The 16,232-nt window shown below is 41.2% G+C and overlaps 1 protein-coding gene across 1 annotated transcript in view; it reads right to left on the reverse strand.

Moving 5' to 3' along the window:
* Positions 1 to 13,909: 13,909 nt before the first annotated feature.
* The window catches only part of ENPP1 (ectonucleotide pyrophosphatase/phosphodiesterase 1), a 52,768-nt gene continuing 50,445 nt past the window's right edge, over positions 13,910 to 16,232 (reverse strand). Inside the window, exon 25 of the mRNA XM_054279464.1 lies at positions 13,910 to 15,561. Coding sequence (XP_054135439.1) covers positions 15,394 to 15,561 — 168 coding nt within the window. The 3' untranslated portion in view covers positions 13,910 to 15,393. The remainder of the gene's footprint in view (positions 15,562 to 16,232) is intronic.

The raw sequence follows: 16,232 nt of genomic DNA on the forward strand, positions 1-16,232 counted from the left end.
GGAGTCAGCTGGTGACTATGGTATTCAACTGCTGCTGTAATACACCACACAACATGCTTAATTTCATTGAGGTGTTCCACTGGTTAAGATTTGTTTTCAGTTAAGGCAAGGAAAATAGTTTTAATTACTAAAAGCATTGAAGTGGTTCTTGACGCTAGACTCAAATGCAGAAGTCCAAAATTTGGTGCAATTCTCGGGGAATAGCTAATGTTGTATCATAAAAATCACAGAATACGACAGGCTGGAAGGGACCTCTAAAAAACTTCTGGTTTAACCTTCATGCAGTGTAGGGCTAATTTAGATGTAGCTTTACTTGAATTAGCACCTAAGTGTGGTATGATAGAGCACTGGACTCTGGTGGCAATTACGCAGATTATATTCCTGCGTGCTGACAAGGCCAAACCATTACATGTGACAGTTCTGTGCTGAGTGTCCATGGGTTCAAACTCCTGCAGGGCCACAGATGAGAAGTACTGTAAGAGCTACACATTTTGATAATGGTCCAAACATTCTTCTTAGATAAACAAGAACTATTTGTGAGGACAGTTGTGAGTCAACTCCCTCATCCCCCTGAAGCTGAAAGAAAAGCTTCAGTCCTGTGCTGGGACCTACATCAATAACAGACTTTTTTTGTCCCTTTATTAAGACAAGGAGATTCTTTGAATTCAAAATTAACCTTTGCACTAGAAGCATTAGTTCTTGTTTTCAGAAAAAAACATGCTCTCCAACAAGAATCCTTTTCAGGCAAACAAGTTCAATCTGGAATTTTCTGGTGCTGAAAGAGTGTTAGCTTACAAAAATGTCCATCCTTCCTGAGCACCTTCCAATCCCATTGATTTCAGCTAGTATTAGCAGCAAATCAGTGTAACACCAGCTTTGACTAATGATGAACAACAGAGCCCTAAACTAATGGGAAGTCAATGGGAGTCTTGCCAATGGCTTCACCAGGCTTTGCTCAAGGACATAGAAGCATTTTCCCTACATCTGAAAAATAAAAGGAATTCTCCTGGCATGAGGAAGTGGCTTTCTATGTCCCGTACGAAATACTTTTGGGTAGCCTCTGGCTCTTATGCTCCCTGAGACTCTCCAGCATTTTTTCTCAATGTTTTTTTTTCAGATTATGAATATTGTGCAGCCATTCAGCTCACCCTGGAAACGCTTCAAACACTCGTACAACACTGAGGACTGGTTGCCTGACCACTACTGTAGCTCCACCCCCAAATAACAAGAAAACTCTCATTTCTAGTTCCAGAAAGGGCAGGATGTACATGGGCTTCATTCATAACCATCGCTATAGAAGCTCTCAGGATTAGCAGAACAGAAAGAAGCGCAATGCACCTGGCAGGTTGGAATTAATTCCTGTGAGAAATGGGGTGCTTATGGTACTGCTTAAGTGTATTGATGAACAGCTCTGCTCTGCAGTCTTTCATCAGTTAGTATCAGATGTTGTAAAGAAGGACATTTCCTAATACCATCATTCCCATGAGCCCCACGACCACAAGATTCACTCATGTTCTGCTCCCAGCTCTCTGCAGTGTGTGGGCTGTATCTCCAACACCTAATCCACACAACACTGTGGCCTCCTCTGGCACTGTCGTCCAGGTGTGCCTGGCAAACAAGGCTGGAGGGTCAGAGAGCAGCAGCAGGGCTCTGGTTGAGGAAGGGCTGTCTGAAAGACACCTACAATGGGGTTCCCCCAAAGCAGCCCAGGACCACTGCCTGTCCTTCCCCAGATTGGGTGATGACGAAACTGCCTTGCCTGCCATCTGACACATTATTGTACTGGTTCACAAGCCAGCAGAGCACAGAAGAGGCCTGTCAGAATATTTTGATAGTGGTTTGCTGTTGTCACTGTGAATTAAAATAAGGGAGTACGCTACATATGCAAATCTGTTAAGCATTGTTGCTCTCCCCTGAGCATATCAGGGATCATAAATCTCAGGTATGCATTATAAAGAATTGCACTCCTTTTTCCAGGAACGTGTGTAGTCTTCTCACTAAAGCATACGTTTTACACCATTTCACAGGTGTTAGACCTCTGAAGGTTTTATCTCTGAAGGTAAAGAAATATAAATATTTTGTTGTAAACTCTCCTAGAGGTATAGGTAGGCATCATACTTCTTGTAAGGCTTTCTTTCAAAGGTATCCCAGGAAAAAGGAGCCCTTGTGTGGAATTTATGGCATCTTAAATGATGGCTACAATGTGGGCCTTTCAACTGTAAAGAAGTTTCCTGATTTCATTCTTTGTGCCTAAGATGCATAGATGGAAGAATAAAAACCTGAGTTCAAAAGTCCAAAGTCACTTACATGGGAGAGAACACTGGTTCATGTTCCTTTCAAAATACCTTGTTTTGAAAGTCTGCTTTTGGTTGTTTGCAGCCTCAGAAAATCCTATTGAGCAAGTTTGCTACCGTACTTTTAAAATTTTTTATTCATATATGAAAGCATATTCATTCTAATTACTACCTCCTTTAAATGGATCTCCAGCTATATTAATAATACAGTTGGTAAAAAATCACTGTAAAGTCAATACTAATTTGATAAAAGATATTCAATTAAATGTTAAACAGAAATTCAGGGTGGCTGGAGACCAGAGTATCAAATACTTTGAAATAGTTCTAAACCATCGTATTTCAGATTTTTGTACCATAACACTTTTGCATGGATTTGCAGCTTAGCTTTCTAACACAATACAGATGTGAACAACAGACAGGGATTATAGTCCTTTCATATGAAATAGGCTCTACTCTCCAGATGGAAATTTGTCAGATTCCTCAGAGCTAAGACACATCCAAAAGACGCTAGTTAAAAAAGTCTTCAAGAATGAGCCACTTTTAATGATCTCCAACCACACAGGAACAAATAAGTCTTTGAGCAGTATCCAGTTGTTTGTCTCACAAAGACAGGGACTCAGCTGAGAAAACTGACTTTTGGACACCACTAGAAATAGCATATTTTTTACTAGATCATTTGTATTTTTCTCATGTAGCATAGTTTTCCAGACCTCGCACTTGAAGAAACCTTTCATTTCATTATACAGTAAAGGGCATTAAATATAAGAAGGATCAGTAATATTTTTACCCGAATATATAATAATTCAACCATTCTGACTTTTTATTCTACCACCAAAAACCCAAGTTCTTTAAAAACAGTGCTTAAATGTGGCTTTAACTGATGTTATACTATGCCTACATATGGAAGTAGTTAGCAAGGAGAAGCTGGGATGAAATACCACTGTAAGGCTTTGCCCAAAACCCAAGAAGAATCTGAGAGAGGAAGTAGTTCAGTTAACTTATTTTTCCTCTCATTTTCCACTTTTTTTTTCCTCCCTGCAGTTCCTTTGATTCATGTCCATAAATGGACATACCAAAAGCCACTACATTCTCACAGTGTTTTTCAGCCTGCCTGGAAGCAGGAAATACCAGGAATTTCTTCAAGGAACCTGTTCCCAAACTGTACTAAAGCCTTCAACACATTTAGTGTTTGAACAGAGTTTAGAAGCATGACTAAGGTCCCATCTCCACTGCACGATTCAGCATTGCTGCTGCATCAGAGAAGAGCTGTTTACAGTCCTTAGTGCTTGCCCTGGCTTTTTCAGCTCTCCTCTATTCTAGTCCAAGCCCACATCCCCAGAGTAATGAACGTGGGCCCATTCTGAAATGTCCCACCCTGAAACATCTGGCTGCATATTGTGGCAGCATTCCTCAGCTCCTGTCTGTTATTGGGTCAGTGCCAATTGCAGGACTGTGTACATTTGCTTAATGGTAAGTAAATTCAACCCTGGTAGGAGTATAATGGTGTTTATGTTGAGAGGAACAAAGCATTTTACAGCCTCCTGAGCAGGACCAAAAGGCTGCTAACACAGTACTGCAGTGCTAACACAATCCAGTGGTGCCTCCATTCATTACTCAACCCCATTAATTGAGCCACTGAAAGACATGTGCAATCCAAATAAATGTTTGTTGGTTTAAATTAGACCTATTAAAAGCAGGTATTTAGCAGCTTTCAGCAGCTACAAAATATGTTTTCCTGCTCCTGAGCTGAATGCTAAGAACCAGCTTTTCAGCCAGTTTTCAGGACTCTGGTCAGCCTAGCTAACCAACATAACTGCAGTCAGACTGGTTTGCACCACCTGTGACCCAAAATCCTAAGGCTGTACAATTTTAGGGGAACTGCATGGGACTGTGTGCCTTGGAGCTCTCCTGGGAGGACACAGGCTGGCTCCTCTGGCATTTGCTGGGCCATAAGCACTTCCAGGAGCACAAACTGCACAAAATAGTGTTCTGCAAACAGCTAAAATTACAACCTAGTATCAACCTACTAGGGAAGTGATAAGCCAGTGAATCTGGTAAATGAAAGAGAAGGACAAGGATTCAAATTAGATCTGAAATATTATTCAAACTGTAGACAATGTAACATGTGGGAAGGTACTTGATATGATCTTAATACACTGTGATATGGTGTTAAGTATGCTTTTTAAATTAACAGAGCAACAGAAATAAGTAAGAAATCATATTTGGCCTTTTCCATTTATACACACTGTTCTAATTCTAAGCTTGTTGTGAGGTTAGAAAGTCCAAGATCAGTAAGTTAATCAAGATTCTGAAATCTAATATGATTTAATTGATTTAGGAGTTAATGAAAAAAGCCAGCTTATCTTACCTTGGGAACTGCCACAAGTGTCTCTCAGTGGGCTTCCCCATCAGCCTCTTAGCTGTAGTTACCCATCTGGGGGAATCTGCTCAACGGAGGTTTTTCTTCATTTGTGACTCAAAGGATTTTCATATGATGACAAAGAAATTAAGCATTTCTTTCCTTCCATTGATTCTTCCAGCCACAGCTCCATAGCCACTAAGTAGCCACCTTGGAAAGAACTGCATAGATAAGAATATGCCCTAGCCAGTGATCTTGAATGGATCCCAGCGCGGCTAATGACTGTCCCAGCATGGCTAATGCCTGTGAAAAGTCACCTGGGATCAGTATTTTCAAGGGAAAGCAACATTTGGTTTTTCTTGCTGTGCTACAGCATTGCTGCTTATCCTTATGATCCACAGGAGTACTAAAGAGCACTCTAGAAAGTGCCATTTTATTTTACAGTCATTTGATTACAGACACCAGGAAATGCTGTTAGAGAAGAGTTGGCAATGCTATCCCACTTCACAAGAAGGTGCCTGACTTAGGACTAGTCCACCTGGAAAACATCTTGAGTAAGGATATTTTGTGAAGTTTAACCTTACACACTCACAAGCACTTACACACACAGACGTCCCCATTGTAGCTGCCTGTATCATCTAGCTACTCTCATGAAGATGCAGTTATAATATAAATGTGTCACCTTATGCAATATTCTACTCTACAGATGTGAGTATGCTTATGTTACCCTTTGGATAACTGTATGCAATGGGGATTTTTAGTTATGGCTTTTCTGACTTCTGCAAGAATATAATAAGCATGGCAAATCTTGTAAGTACAGCCAGCCTTAAGAGTGCAAGGATTATCTGGGTAAAAGCTTGGGTTTTGTGTGAAGAAATAGTGCACTTTCTACATGCAGAAATGAAGCAAGCCTCTTCTGTCCCTATGAGTGCTTTAATTTTATACAGTTGAAAAGCAAATTAGAGGCTATTTATGTAATGATTTCTTTGGCTTCTGCCTGGCATTCTCCACAGACCTTATCATAAAACAATTTATTAGAAACATTATGTATATTTGTTAACAACCACACACAGACAAATACAATGGCCCTCTCAACACAAGTCAGAGAAAAACAAGCAAAAGGCTGATAAAATCTCTTTGTGCTGTATGGTTACTTCTGATTGTGAGAGGCAGCAGGATCTTCTTCCAAACAGTTTACAGTTATGCCTAAAATCTCTCTAAGATTATTTATTACACTTCATTTAACCAGTCCTCAAAATATTTTTTGCTCTGTACATCCACATGAGGACAAGTTGTGGGCTAGTAGGATTGCACAAAAACATCCTGTCCTTTAGACAGAAAATAAAGAAACCCTGGCACCTGTATTTTGTCTGTCTGCTTTCCCAAAACAAGGAATAGACAAGAGTTGGTCTGTCATTTTATTTCATTAATTCATTCAGATAAAAGTGTCTTCATTGACGAGGCGACTATGAAGCATATAATTTCTGGTAGACGAGACCGGGCTCTTTCTCTGCCTCGCACTGACACCGCGTGGCAGCTCCGCGGCCGCCGTTTGCTCCGGGTACAAACTGCGCCTCCGTTCGAATGAAGCTAAACAAGCTCCTGCTCTTTTTGGAGGAAGGCATTTGATTACTCACTTGAAACAATTCGTGCTATTTTGTTACGAGGGATGATGTAAACATAGACTTGATTGAAGTACAGGAAATCTTTCTTATTTTCTCAAAGAGAATTAAAGTGACAGCTACGCAGTTCTGCCCAAGCACCAAGCTGTACTTAGATATCATTGCAGCATTGTTATCTATATTGAAAATACAGAAAATTAAATCCCCAAAGTGCATGCCACCCACCCTGAAGGAACAAATCACTACAATATGTCACAATAGATCACAATAGTTTTCATTAGCAGGTACCTGGAAAAATGCACAGAAAAAGGAGTTTATTTATTAATGATTATATTAAAGGAGAGTGTGTTTTAATTGTCTTGCTTTTTATCTTGCATGCTTCTTAAAAACTAATCAACACTCCAAGGTTCAAGTTTTAGAATGAGCAGAACTTGCTTCTCCTCCTTAGGCAGATACAGATTCACATGTAGGCTTTGGGTATCTGTCAGAGAACCATAAAATTATCTTATGTAATTACATCTCCTTTTTTCCAGATGACTAATTATGTTACAATAAGCTTTTGAGTTAAATTGTTGAAAGGGAAAGTTTCCCTTCTGACTTTTTCAACATGCATAGACAATGAATCACATCCATTTTGTGCAGATTTGGTCTGCTAAATAGGTCTTTGACTCTGATGCTCTGGATCTAACCCAAACCTACTGTAAAAAACTCTGATCCAGCTCCCTACTTGAGACCCATTAATATGAAATGTATTTGGACTTACAAATGGGCCAGAGGGCTGTTGTGCCTTTTTCTCTGGATTGTGTCTGCTGCAGCTGTCAACTGCCCAACAGAATGGTGGAGCAGGGTCTGATACACGGACTGCTACACTACTGAGACTCAAAAACGTGGTAAGAAATGTGTGTGTTTTTAAGGCCCATCGTCTTCCTTCAGAAGTTAATATGTTTTCTACAACTCATTTGAATAACAACTTTAGTCAATAGTAACAGTGATGGACTGGCCATTCTTAGTCACTCAGAACCAGAGATTCACCTGAGATTTACTTTCCTTACTCTGCTCCTTAACAGCACTCTGCACCTCATCTGCATGAGCAAAGAACTGAGGCTTTCCTCAGATCATCTTCCCCAGGTGAAAAACCTTTAACAACTTTTAACAAAACTTTTTAACTTTTTCAATGCTTTTTTCAACTAACCTGACTGTAAATGTTGAGTGGATCTCAGGCCCAGCATAGAAGACAGAGACTTTGAGTACCACTCAGTCAGGCAGATGTCAGAAAAATCTCTTCAGTCTCCTAGAGTCATCCCCCTCCTTGGAAAGGAGGCAGTCTTGTGGATAGCCCAATTTTGTGCTCACCATCAGCCTGCTCCTAACTGACCCATTTTTTCAGCTTCTAAATCCCTACCAAGATTTACATCCCTTAACTACCTGTGCACAAGTACTGCTCTCACGTTCCTGCTTTGAGAACCCAGGTTGGGCAAACATTTGCTTACACAGTTTGCTTTACACAGAAATCCTCCTGCTTCTTTTTTTTATATAAAAGGTAGTGGCTCAGCCAAACAGGTCTAAGAACATATTCACATTCACTTCTCCTCTGAGCACTACATTCCCCATATATGTATTTTGCATTGTGATTCAGCCTTAACACTGATGTTCTAGTTGTTTTCAGGATGATTTTGAAATTTTTATTATACACACACTCCAACAATATCATTATCTCCATGAAGTGTCACATCTTATACCGTCAAAATATGCTATCTATTATGTACCTGAAAAAAAACCCATCTTCTGAGGAGAAGGCTAAAATCAATGCATGTCTTGTTTCTAAGGTAAGGCCTTAAGGAAAGTGTTTGCCATCAACCAACTCAAAATTTCTCTTATTAACAGTGCAAATTGTTTCTTTGTCACATGTTTATCTAAGTCCTTTGGGCCAAAACAGCCTTTTGGTTATTGCTTTTTCTCTTTAAGGAAGCTGTGGGCTTGTTCTTTTTGATAGACTTATTCCCTCCAACACCCAAACATTGCCCTTTTTTGATGCCCTTTTAGTAATGGAGCACTTGCACTCTTGCTGAAATAAGTACAGCTCTGTAATTTTTGTGGATTTTGATCCTAAATTCCACATGGCTTCTTCTTGCATGTAGGGGTTCTTCTTGTAGTACTTCAGTTTCAATATCATCATGTTTTTCATAACAAAATTCTTCATTTTTTGAAGATTTATTTTGGTATGGACTATCCATTGGCAAATTATCATTGTGAAGGGGTCATTGTGGATGTTGTGGGAATCTCCATACTTTTTGTATTTAAGGAAGCTACATGTCAAGGAAGTACATAAAACCTAGTGCTGAATTTGAAAAGACATCAATATGTTCTGAGCTTGCAGCATATGGGGGCTGGGAGTCTGAGGTTGTTCTTTAGTCTTCTTGGGTTGTTTTTGTTTGGCTTATTTTCAGTATCTTGGGGGTTTTGGAAAGCTGTGGACAACCTGGTTTATAATACGTAATCTCCAAGATGAAATCCATTTCTGCAAGACTTCACAAGAATAATTGAAATTAAGAAATTAAATGGTTGATACAGAGTCACAATACACTTCTGCTCTGTTGAAGCCAGCAGAGGGAGATGGCAACACATAATTTAAGTGATTTTAGCTCACTTGTACAAGGAAGTTCCACTGGCATGTTCCATAAACAGGATATACAGTAATTTATATGAAAATAAAAACTTCCTCGGTGATGGGAAATGATAGCATAACCTTCTTCTGCAGAATTTTGATTATTTGCACCTTAGTAATTCAAGCTTCCCCATGCTCTCATCTCTAAAAATTCTACTGGTTGTGTTAGCTAATTACAAGAATGGAAAACACCTCATAAAGGTGTTATTTTCAGGTGGTTTGCCTGGATTTCTATTGTCCTGGGGCCATGTTTCCTTGGAAAATTACACTGCATGTTAAATTAACAGATCATTTCCCAGTTATTCCAGATCAGGCCAGAAGAGGGCCAGATATCACCAGCAAACGATCTATGTTCACTATTCATTCAAAGTATAATGTCTCTGTACGTCCATAAACAATTTATTTTGAACACCAGAATCAATTCCTTACATCGTTTCCTTCTCCATGTAAAGGGACTAAATACAGTTTTAGACCTAGTTACAGGACTGTGACAAAGAACATAATTAATTTTTATAGTAGACTTTGCCATCTTCTGCAGCCAGCAGAAGACTTAGAAGTCAAGTCACAAGACTTAAAAATTAATTCATCGCCCTCAAGCAGCAAGCTTTCTGCCACAGAGAAATTCAAAGCTCTGGCATAGATTCAGGATGGCAAAGGTGAGGCCTCCAGCAGAGACATTTGAAGAGACATAAAGAAATTCCCTGTCAAGTTTCAGACTGAGGCTGGTGCTAAAGCATGGCTTTGCCAGAGTGCCACAAATGCAGAGACTCATAACAACTAGATGGGAAGTTAACAAATGTGACACACATCTGCAAGAAGGGCTGGAAGGAGATCTGGGGAACTACATACTTATTAGCCTGACCTTGGTTCCAGGGAAGGTCATGGAGCAGATCATCTTGAATGCAATCACATGGCAGGTACAAGAAAAGCAAGGGATCATCCCAATCAGCATGGGCTTAAAAAGGCAGATCCTGCTTGACCAATCTCCTTTTATGAAAGGTGTGGATGTTGTGTACCTAAACTTTAGTAAGGCTTTGACACCATTTCCCACAGCATTCTCCCAGAAAACCTGGCTGCTCATGGCTTGGGTGAGTGGGTGCACAGTTTGCTGGGTAAAAAAGTGTGTGGATGGCTGAGTCCAGAGAGTGCTGGTGAATGGATTTACATCCAGCTGGTGGCTAGTCATGAGTGGTGTTCCCCAAGACTATCCTGTTTAACATCTTCACTGATAACTTGCATTGAGGGGATCAAGTGCATCCTCAGTCAGTTCACAGATGACACCAAGTTAGGCGGGAATGTCAATCTGCTGTAGGGGCAGGAAGGCTCTGCAGAGGGATCTGAATGGGCTGGATTGATGGGCCAAGGCCAATAACAATACAGTGAAGTGCTGAATCTGGCACCTGGGTCACAGCAACCCCATGTAACCCTTCAGGTTTAGGTCAGGGTGCCTGGAAAGACGCCTGATGGAAAGGACCTGGCGGTGCTGGTCAAGAGCAGCTGAACATGAGCCAGCTGTGCCCGGGTAGCCAAGAAGGCTGATGGCATCCTGGCCTCTATCAGCCATAGTGTGGCCAGAAGGACCAGGGCAGGGATCATCTCCCCTGTGCTCAGAACTGGTAAGGCCATGACTCAAATCCTGTGTTCAGTTCTGGGCCACTCACTACAAGAAAGACACTGAGATGCAAGAGCGCGTTTAGAGAAGGGCAACTAAGCTGGTGAAGGGTCTGGAACACAAGTCCTGTGAGGAGTGGCTGAGTGAGCTGGGTTGTTTAACCTGGAGAAAAGGAGGCTCAAGGGTGACCTTATCACTCTCTACAACTGCCTGAAAGGAGGGTGTAGCCAAGTGAGAGTCAACCTTTCCCCCCACGTCACAAGTGAAAGGATGAGAGGAAAACAGCATGAAGTTGCACCAGGGGAGTTTTTGGGTATTAGAAAAATACCCAAAATATCCTCACCAAAAGGTTTGTGAAGCACTGGAGTAGGCTGCTCAGAGAAGTGGTTACTGTCCTTGGAAGGACTTAGGAGATGTGTGGATGTGGCACTTAGTGACATGGTTTCACGGTGGACTTAGCAGTGCTGGACTTGATGATCTTAGAGGTCTTATCCAACCAGAATGATTCTGATTCTATGACTGTCAGCCTATGTGCCTTATGGATATGACCAAAAGGCAATTCTGCTGTCTTCTGATCAGTAGATCAGTCTGGAGTTTTGGAGTGACTCAAAACTCTTTCATCTCACTGTATTTGTTTTATTTGAGTAAATTAAAAATAGAGAGAATTAAACATGCAATAAATGGCAACATAAATTGGACACATGTTGTGGCTAAGGAAGAATACAATAATTTGCAATCTAAAATCTGTTTCCAGGCTTCCATAATTATTCCAAGTTTGTCCATGGTCTCCATAGCAGCCTTTCCTGAGGCTCAAGCCCTGTGTGGTGAGTCACAGTGGTTCAGCAAAGGATTCAACTCCTTTCCAGGGAGTCTGAGTCACAGGATGCCAAACCTGGACTGGTTTCCTGTAATATAGAGGTTCCTGAGCTATGGCAGACACACCACGCATGGTACACAAGCCACCTCAGCATGGTGCTCCAACACCTCCCAGACATCGCCGCAAGGCATGCGAGGGTAAGTAGGAGATGCTGCTGCTGCTGGCAAACAAACACAAATATTTGGAAACTTGTGCTTTAATAAGTTGCTGGACTCTTACTGACTCCGGCCCTGAACTACTCAGAAGAGCAAAAACAGTTTACCACAGCCCAGCAGTAAAAGTGCTGAATATAGAGCTCACCATGAGCCCTGGGCTGGTTTCCCAAGCTCATTAGTGGTGCTGCTGTGGGCACAGAGTGTTACAGCAGCTGCCCTGTGACCCTGCAGCACTAGAAGTTCCTCACAGTGCTCTTATTCCTGAGGGCCCACTCTGGAATGGTACATTGGGCAACTCCTTCTGGCACAGGTACCTTCTCAGCAACAAGCCTGAGCTTTGCAGCAGACTTTGAAAAAAGGGAGGTCAGAAATTAGATCTTTGCCTCTTAGATTAGCATCCTAACCACAGAGTCACAGATTGAGGCTTCCTTTTATATTTCTTTCTGACTTCTGATCCCCATGAATCTCATTTTCCTGGAAAAGTGGGTGCCCTCCCATGCAGCAGATGGGTAGCTCCTTCCAACTTGCTGAGTATGGTTTATAACCTTGTATTTAAAGGGATAATTTTGTGCTTTGAATCTGCTCAGACTAAGGAAAGGCAGGAGCCCAGGCCACCCACTCACCGGATGACACAGGGCAGCCTCTGGCAGGTGCTTTTAGCAGACAGCTGTTGTGCACTAGGGTGGACACAGTGGTTTAGTGTATTTGGGATGCCTTGAGAAGAGATTTACAAACACAGTTCTGTCTGAAATACAGACAGTTAGATATTGGTTTATTTTCTTTAAACATGGTAGATCCTGAGGTAAACGAGAGCAAGAAACGCCAACATATTAGTCAAGCAAATTACCTCTCAGTTACTGACAGTAGCAACCAGTGATATAAGTCTGTACCACCTAAAAATCTCTCAAGGCACAACTCTATTTGTCTTGTGACACATTTCACTTCTTGGCACATCCACTTCAGCTCATCCATGAGCTGAAGTCTGCTCTTTCTCTGCCTTTTTCACTTGAAAGATGGCCACACTACACAGCAAAGAAGTAGTTACACTGAGTAATACTGACACCTATGTCACATGTCACCTTTCAGCTTTACCTACTGAAAATGCTTAGCGGAAAGCAGTCATGGTTTAGGAATGGAATTCCCCAATTTAGTGCTCCCCCTGAAACACTCCAAACCACATGCCATTTGCTCATTCCCCGATCCCCTCTCCCCTCATCCCTGCAGCAGGATGGAGAGGAAAATTAGATTGCAGGTTGAGATAAGAACAATTTGCTGATGAGATAAATAACGAGATAAGTAAACAAACAGTAACAACAGCAATATTAGTAACAGACTGCAGAAGACAGGCAAATGATTCCACAGGTGAGTGCTCCTTACCACCAGCCAGCAGGAAGGAACCCAACTACCCTCCCAGCCCCTCTGTATGGTGTGAGGTGCTATGGAATAACCTCACAGTCCTGGTCATGCCTCTCCTGGCTACTGCAAAAATTAACCCTGTCCTGGATGGAACCAGGACAAGTTCTGACACCATACACCAACTGAAACAGAAAACATTTTACATCCAGCCAAGTGAAGCTGTCAAGCTTTTCTGAACAGAGTTTGCTGGTGACTGTAGGATGCTCCTTGGGTCCCATCAGGCTTCAAAAGGACAGCCTAGTATCTGGCATCCTGGGGTGGTACTAGCCCCAGGACACCAGGACTAGCACCAGCATTTATTCATATGCTCTGACACCGCCATTACAAATGTCTTTAAAAATCAAAGAAGAAATTAAATAATCAGAAATATTTACACTTAACATTAAATGAGAGTAACTCTCTTTGTTGTCAATTTGACTTGTCAATTTCTGGCAAAGACACATTCCAAACCCCTCTTAGCTCCTGCCTTGTCTTGATGACCATAATAGCTTTCACAACTGCTCTCCATTCCAAAATCAAAGGTCAAACCAGAAGTCACATGCTTGAAGACACACTGGTTCCATTTTTATCCAGGAGCTAGGCTGGCCCTGCCTCTTAATGGAAACTGGCATCACCTTAAGATGTCAACATATCTATTTGTATTCAGGAGACACCACCAGTTGTAAAAAAAAAACCAACAACAAAAACACCTCAATACCTTGACCATCTTTCTTCCTACCCTCCTCTCCTAATAATAAATGTAACTAAAGTTACAGATGGAGAAATCTTAAATTTATGGAGCAAAGAATGAAGCAACTGCCATTCCTCCTGCCCCCACAAAAAAGTGAAATTTTGCTCTATAACTGCACCACTTGGTAGCATTTGGTACAGAAAGGGTCACAAGCAGCATAGTACTTCTGATGGGTTTATTGGTCACAGGCAACATTACAAAGCAGTTACACTGAATAATGCTGTCACAGTCCTATCGTAATGTGAGGTTGCTACAACACATTTAGATTTCACACAGTGAAACTACTTCAGAAAAAAAAATTCATGCTTGTAACATAAGATCAAGAAAATACGCTTGGTTAAAAGAAAAAATGGTCCCAGAACTTCAGCCCACTCAAACTGAAGTTAATGGAAAAGCTTCCTCTGACTTCAGCAGGCTCTGAATCCAGCCTTCAACATGTCCTGGCCAAGCTATAAGGTCAAATGCCTCTCTGCTCAGTTACAGGCTCTTCATTCTTTTGACATACTTGTGCGTGATGTATTTTCTCCTTTTTAAATGAGAAGACCATAAATGTGAAATTGGTGATGCTGAATTTTATACATAACAGAGCCAATTTGGGTCATCCGCTTTAGAGAGTGGGAGAATTACAAAGGTGATAATATGTGTACTGGAAAAGGAGGGAGTTCCTACACGCCTGAGTGCCTGTAGCAGCTGTTTGTGTAGCCTGAAAGCTTCCAAGAAAGGTCATTACATGCCCTTCAAAATTTGCATCTCTGACAGCATCTGCATTCAAAAATGGGATTTCAAAACCAAAGCTGACAAAAACATGTACCAAACAGAGAAACACATCTTTACTTCAATAATGCAAAATTTTTCATCAAATCTAAGTTTAGCTTGAAGTAAGATAATTACTTCTGGGAGCTCAGTCATATTCCTGACATACTTTCTTCTCATTTACAGGTGACTTGATGCATCCTACACCCACCTGTTCCAAGGATGCATGTACAACACGTGAACTGCGCATCTAATTCTCCATCGGTGTTGGAGCCATCAGAGGGCAGCAACATGCTGAGGCTTCCCGGCCCACGGAACTCCTGTAGCCAGGCATCTCTTCCACGTGGGGCAAGGTTTAGTACTGGTCCTACTGACCCCAGTATAGCTTCTTGCACCACAACGCTGCATTGTTTTATGACACCCAAAGCTCAGAGTGCAATTCACACTTCAAGGAAAACTGGAGTGAGAAGAGTGTTGTTGTTTAGATTTCAATGGTCACCAAGACTGCAGTTCTTTCCCAGAACTGTATTTGCTAATTGTCAGCATTTTGAAAGTAGAATGCTGATCATAAACTATGTTTTATAAAATTCTCCCTCTCCAGTGCATATCAAAGATAACGTTTGTGTTCGTGTCTATGACTATGATGACCAAATGATGTTAGCATGATAATGGACATGGCTCCACCACATCCAAGTGGGAATGACAGGCGCTGCCATCCTGTGTCACAAGCATAGTCCATCAGGAGTCCCTGAGATACAAATATGGCACCCACTCTCTTCTCTACTGGCAATTTGGTCAAGAGTTCTCAATAAAAGTTCCAGCTTATCTTTTTAAAAAAAGGTTTCGTTAATTAAAAAAAGTCTATTTACAAATCAGTTGTGACATGAATAACAACATTCCATAGGAAAAATCAGACTGTCTCAAAAGTTGGCAAATATGTTTTTAACTGTAAAATGTCAGATATTGGCTGTTTTCTGTCTTGATAGAAGCTGAGTCCAGTAATTAATTCTATATCTCTGATGCGAGCCGTATGAAACTTCATTCTCTCTTCAACCCACATGGACTCAGACTTGCCATCCTATTGGGACACAGGAGGAAAAAAAAAGGGGCTGTAAAACTTCTTTTTTTTTCTCCCGAGATGCATTTAATCTACTAAAAAAAGACATTTTGATGTTTTATAAAGGCAGAAATCAATAACTGTTAACAAGCATCTAACAAACAGAGTGTGCAAGGATTATACATAGTTAGAAGCTTGTCTGAATTTAGTTCTTGCTGTTTCCACCTCAAGTATACAAAACCTGTAGCTGCACCAGTTGGTGATAATGGGGAATGACAATTTATCTACCATCAGTATGATAAAAATATTCTGAGAGCTATGTCTGACTCCAATTCCTTGCTGCAAGATTGGTCTACACACTTTCCACACTTTTTTCTGGTGTATAGGGAGTGCAGTTATGTGTGTTCTCACCACAATGCCAAGGTACCTCAACTAGAAGCAACCAGTGCTTTTCAGAAACATCTGCGTTTTCTCCTTCTTGGAATGCATTTGGCCTTAGCACTGCATTTTATTGTGGGTGACTCTTCTTAGAAGCTCTTCATCCTTCTCAGCTCTAGACTGAATAGTTGCATTACAGAAGTCTCTGTATGTATCACATTCATGCTGTCTGCATACTCTGATCCCACTTTGCTAGCTCTATGCTTTGCTCTTTGAACAGATCTATTTTCCCCTTTGATCATATTCACAGACTT

The sequence above is a fragment of the Melozone crissalis genome, unplaced genomic scaffold, assembly GCF_028551555.1.
Source record: "Melozone crissalis strain CALT ecotype California unplaced genomic scaffold, PUWL_Pcris_2 ptg000027l_1, whole genome shotgun sequence".
Lineage (NCBI taxonomy): Eukaryota > Metazoa > Chordata > Aves > Passeriformes > Passerellidae > Melozone > Melozone crissalis.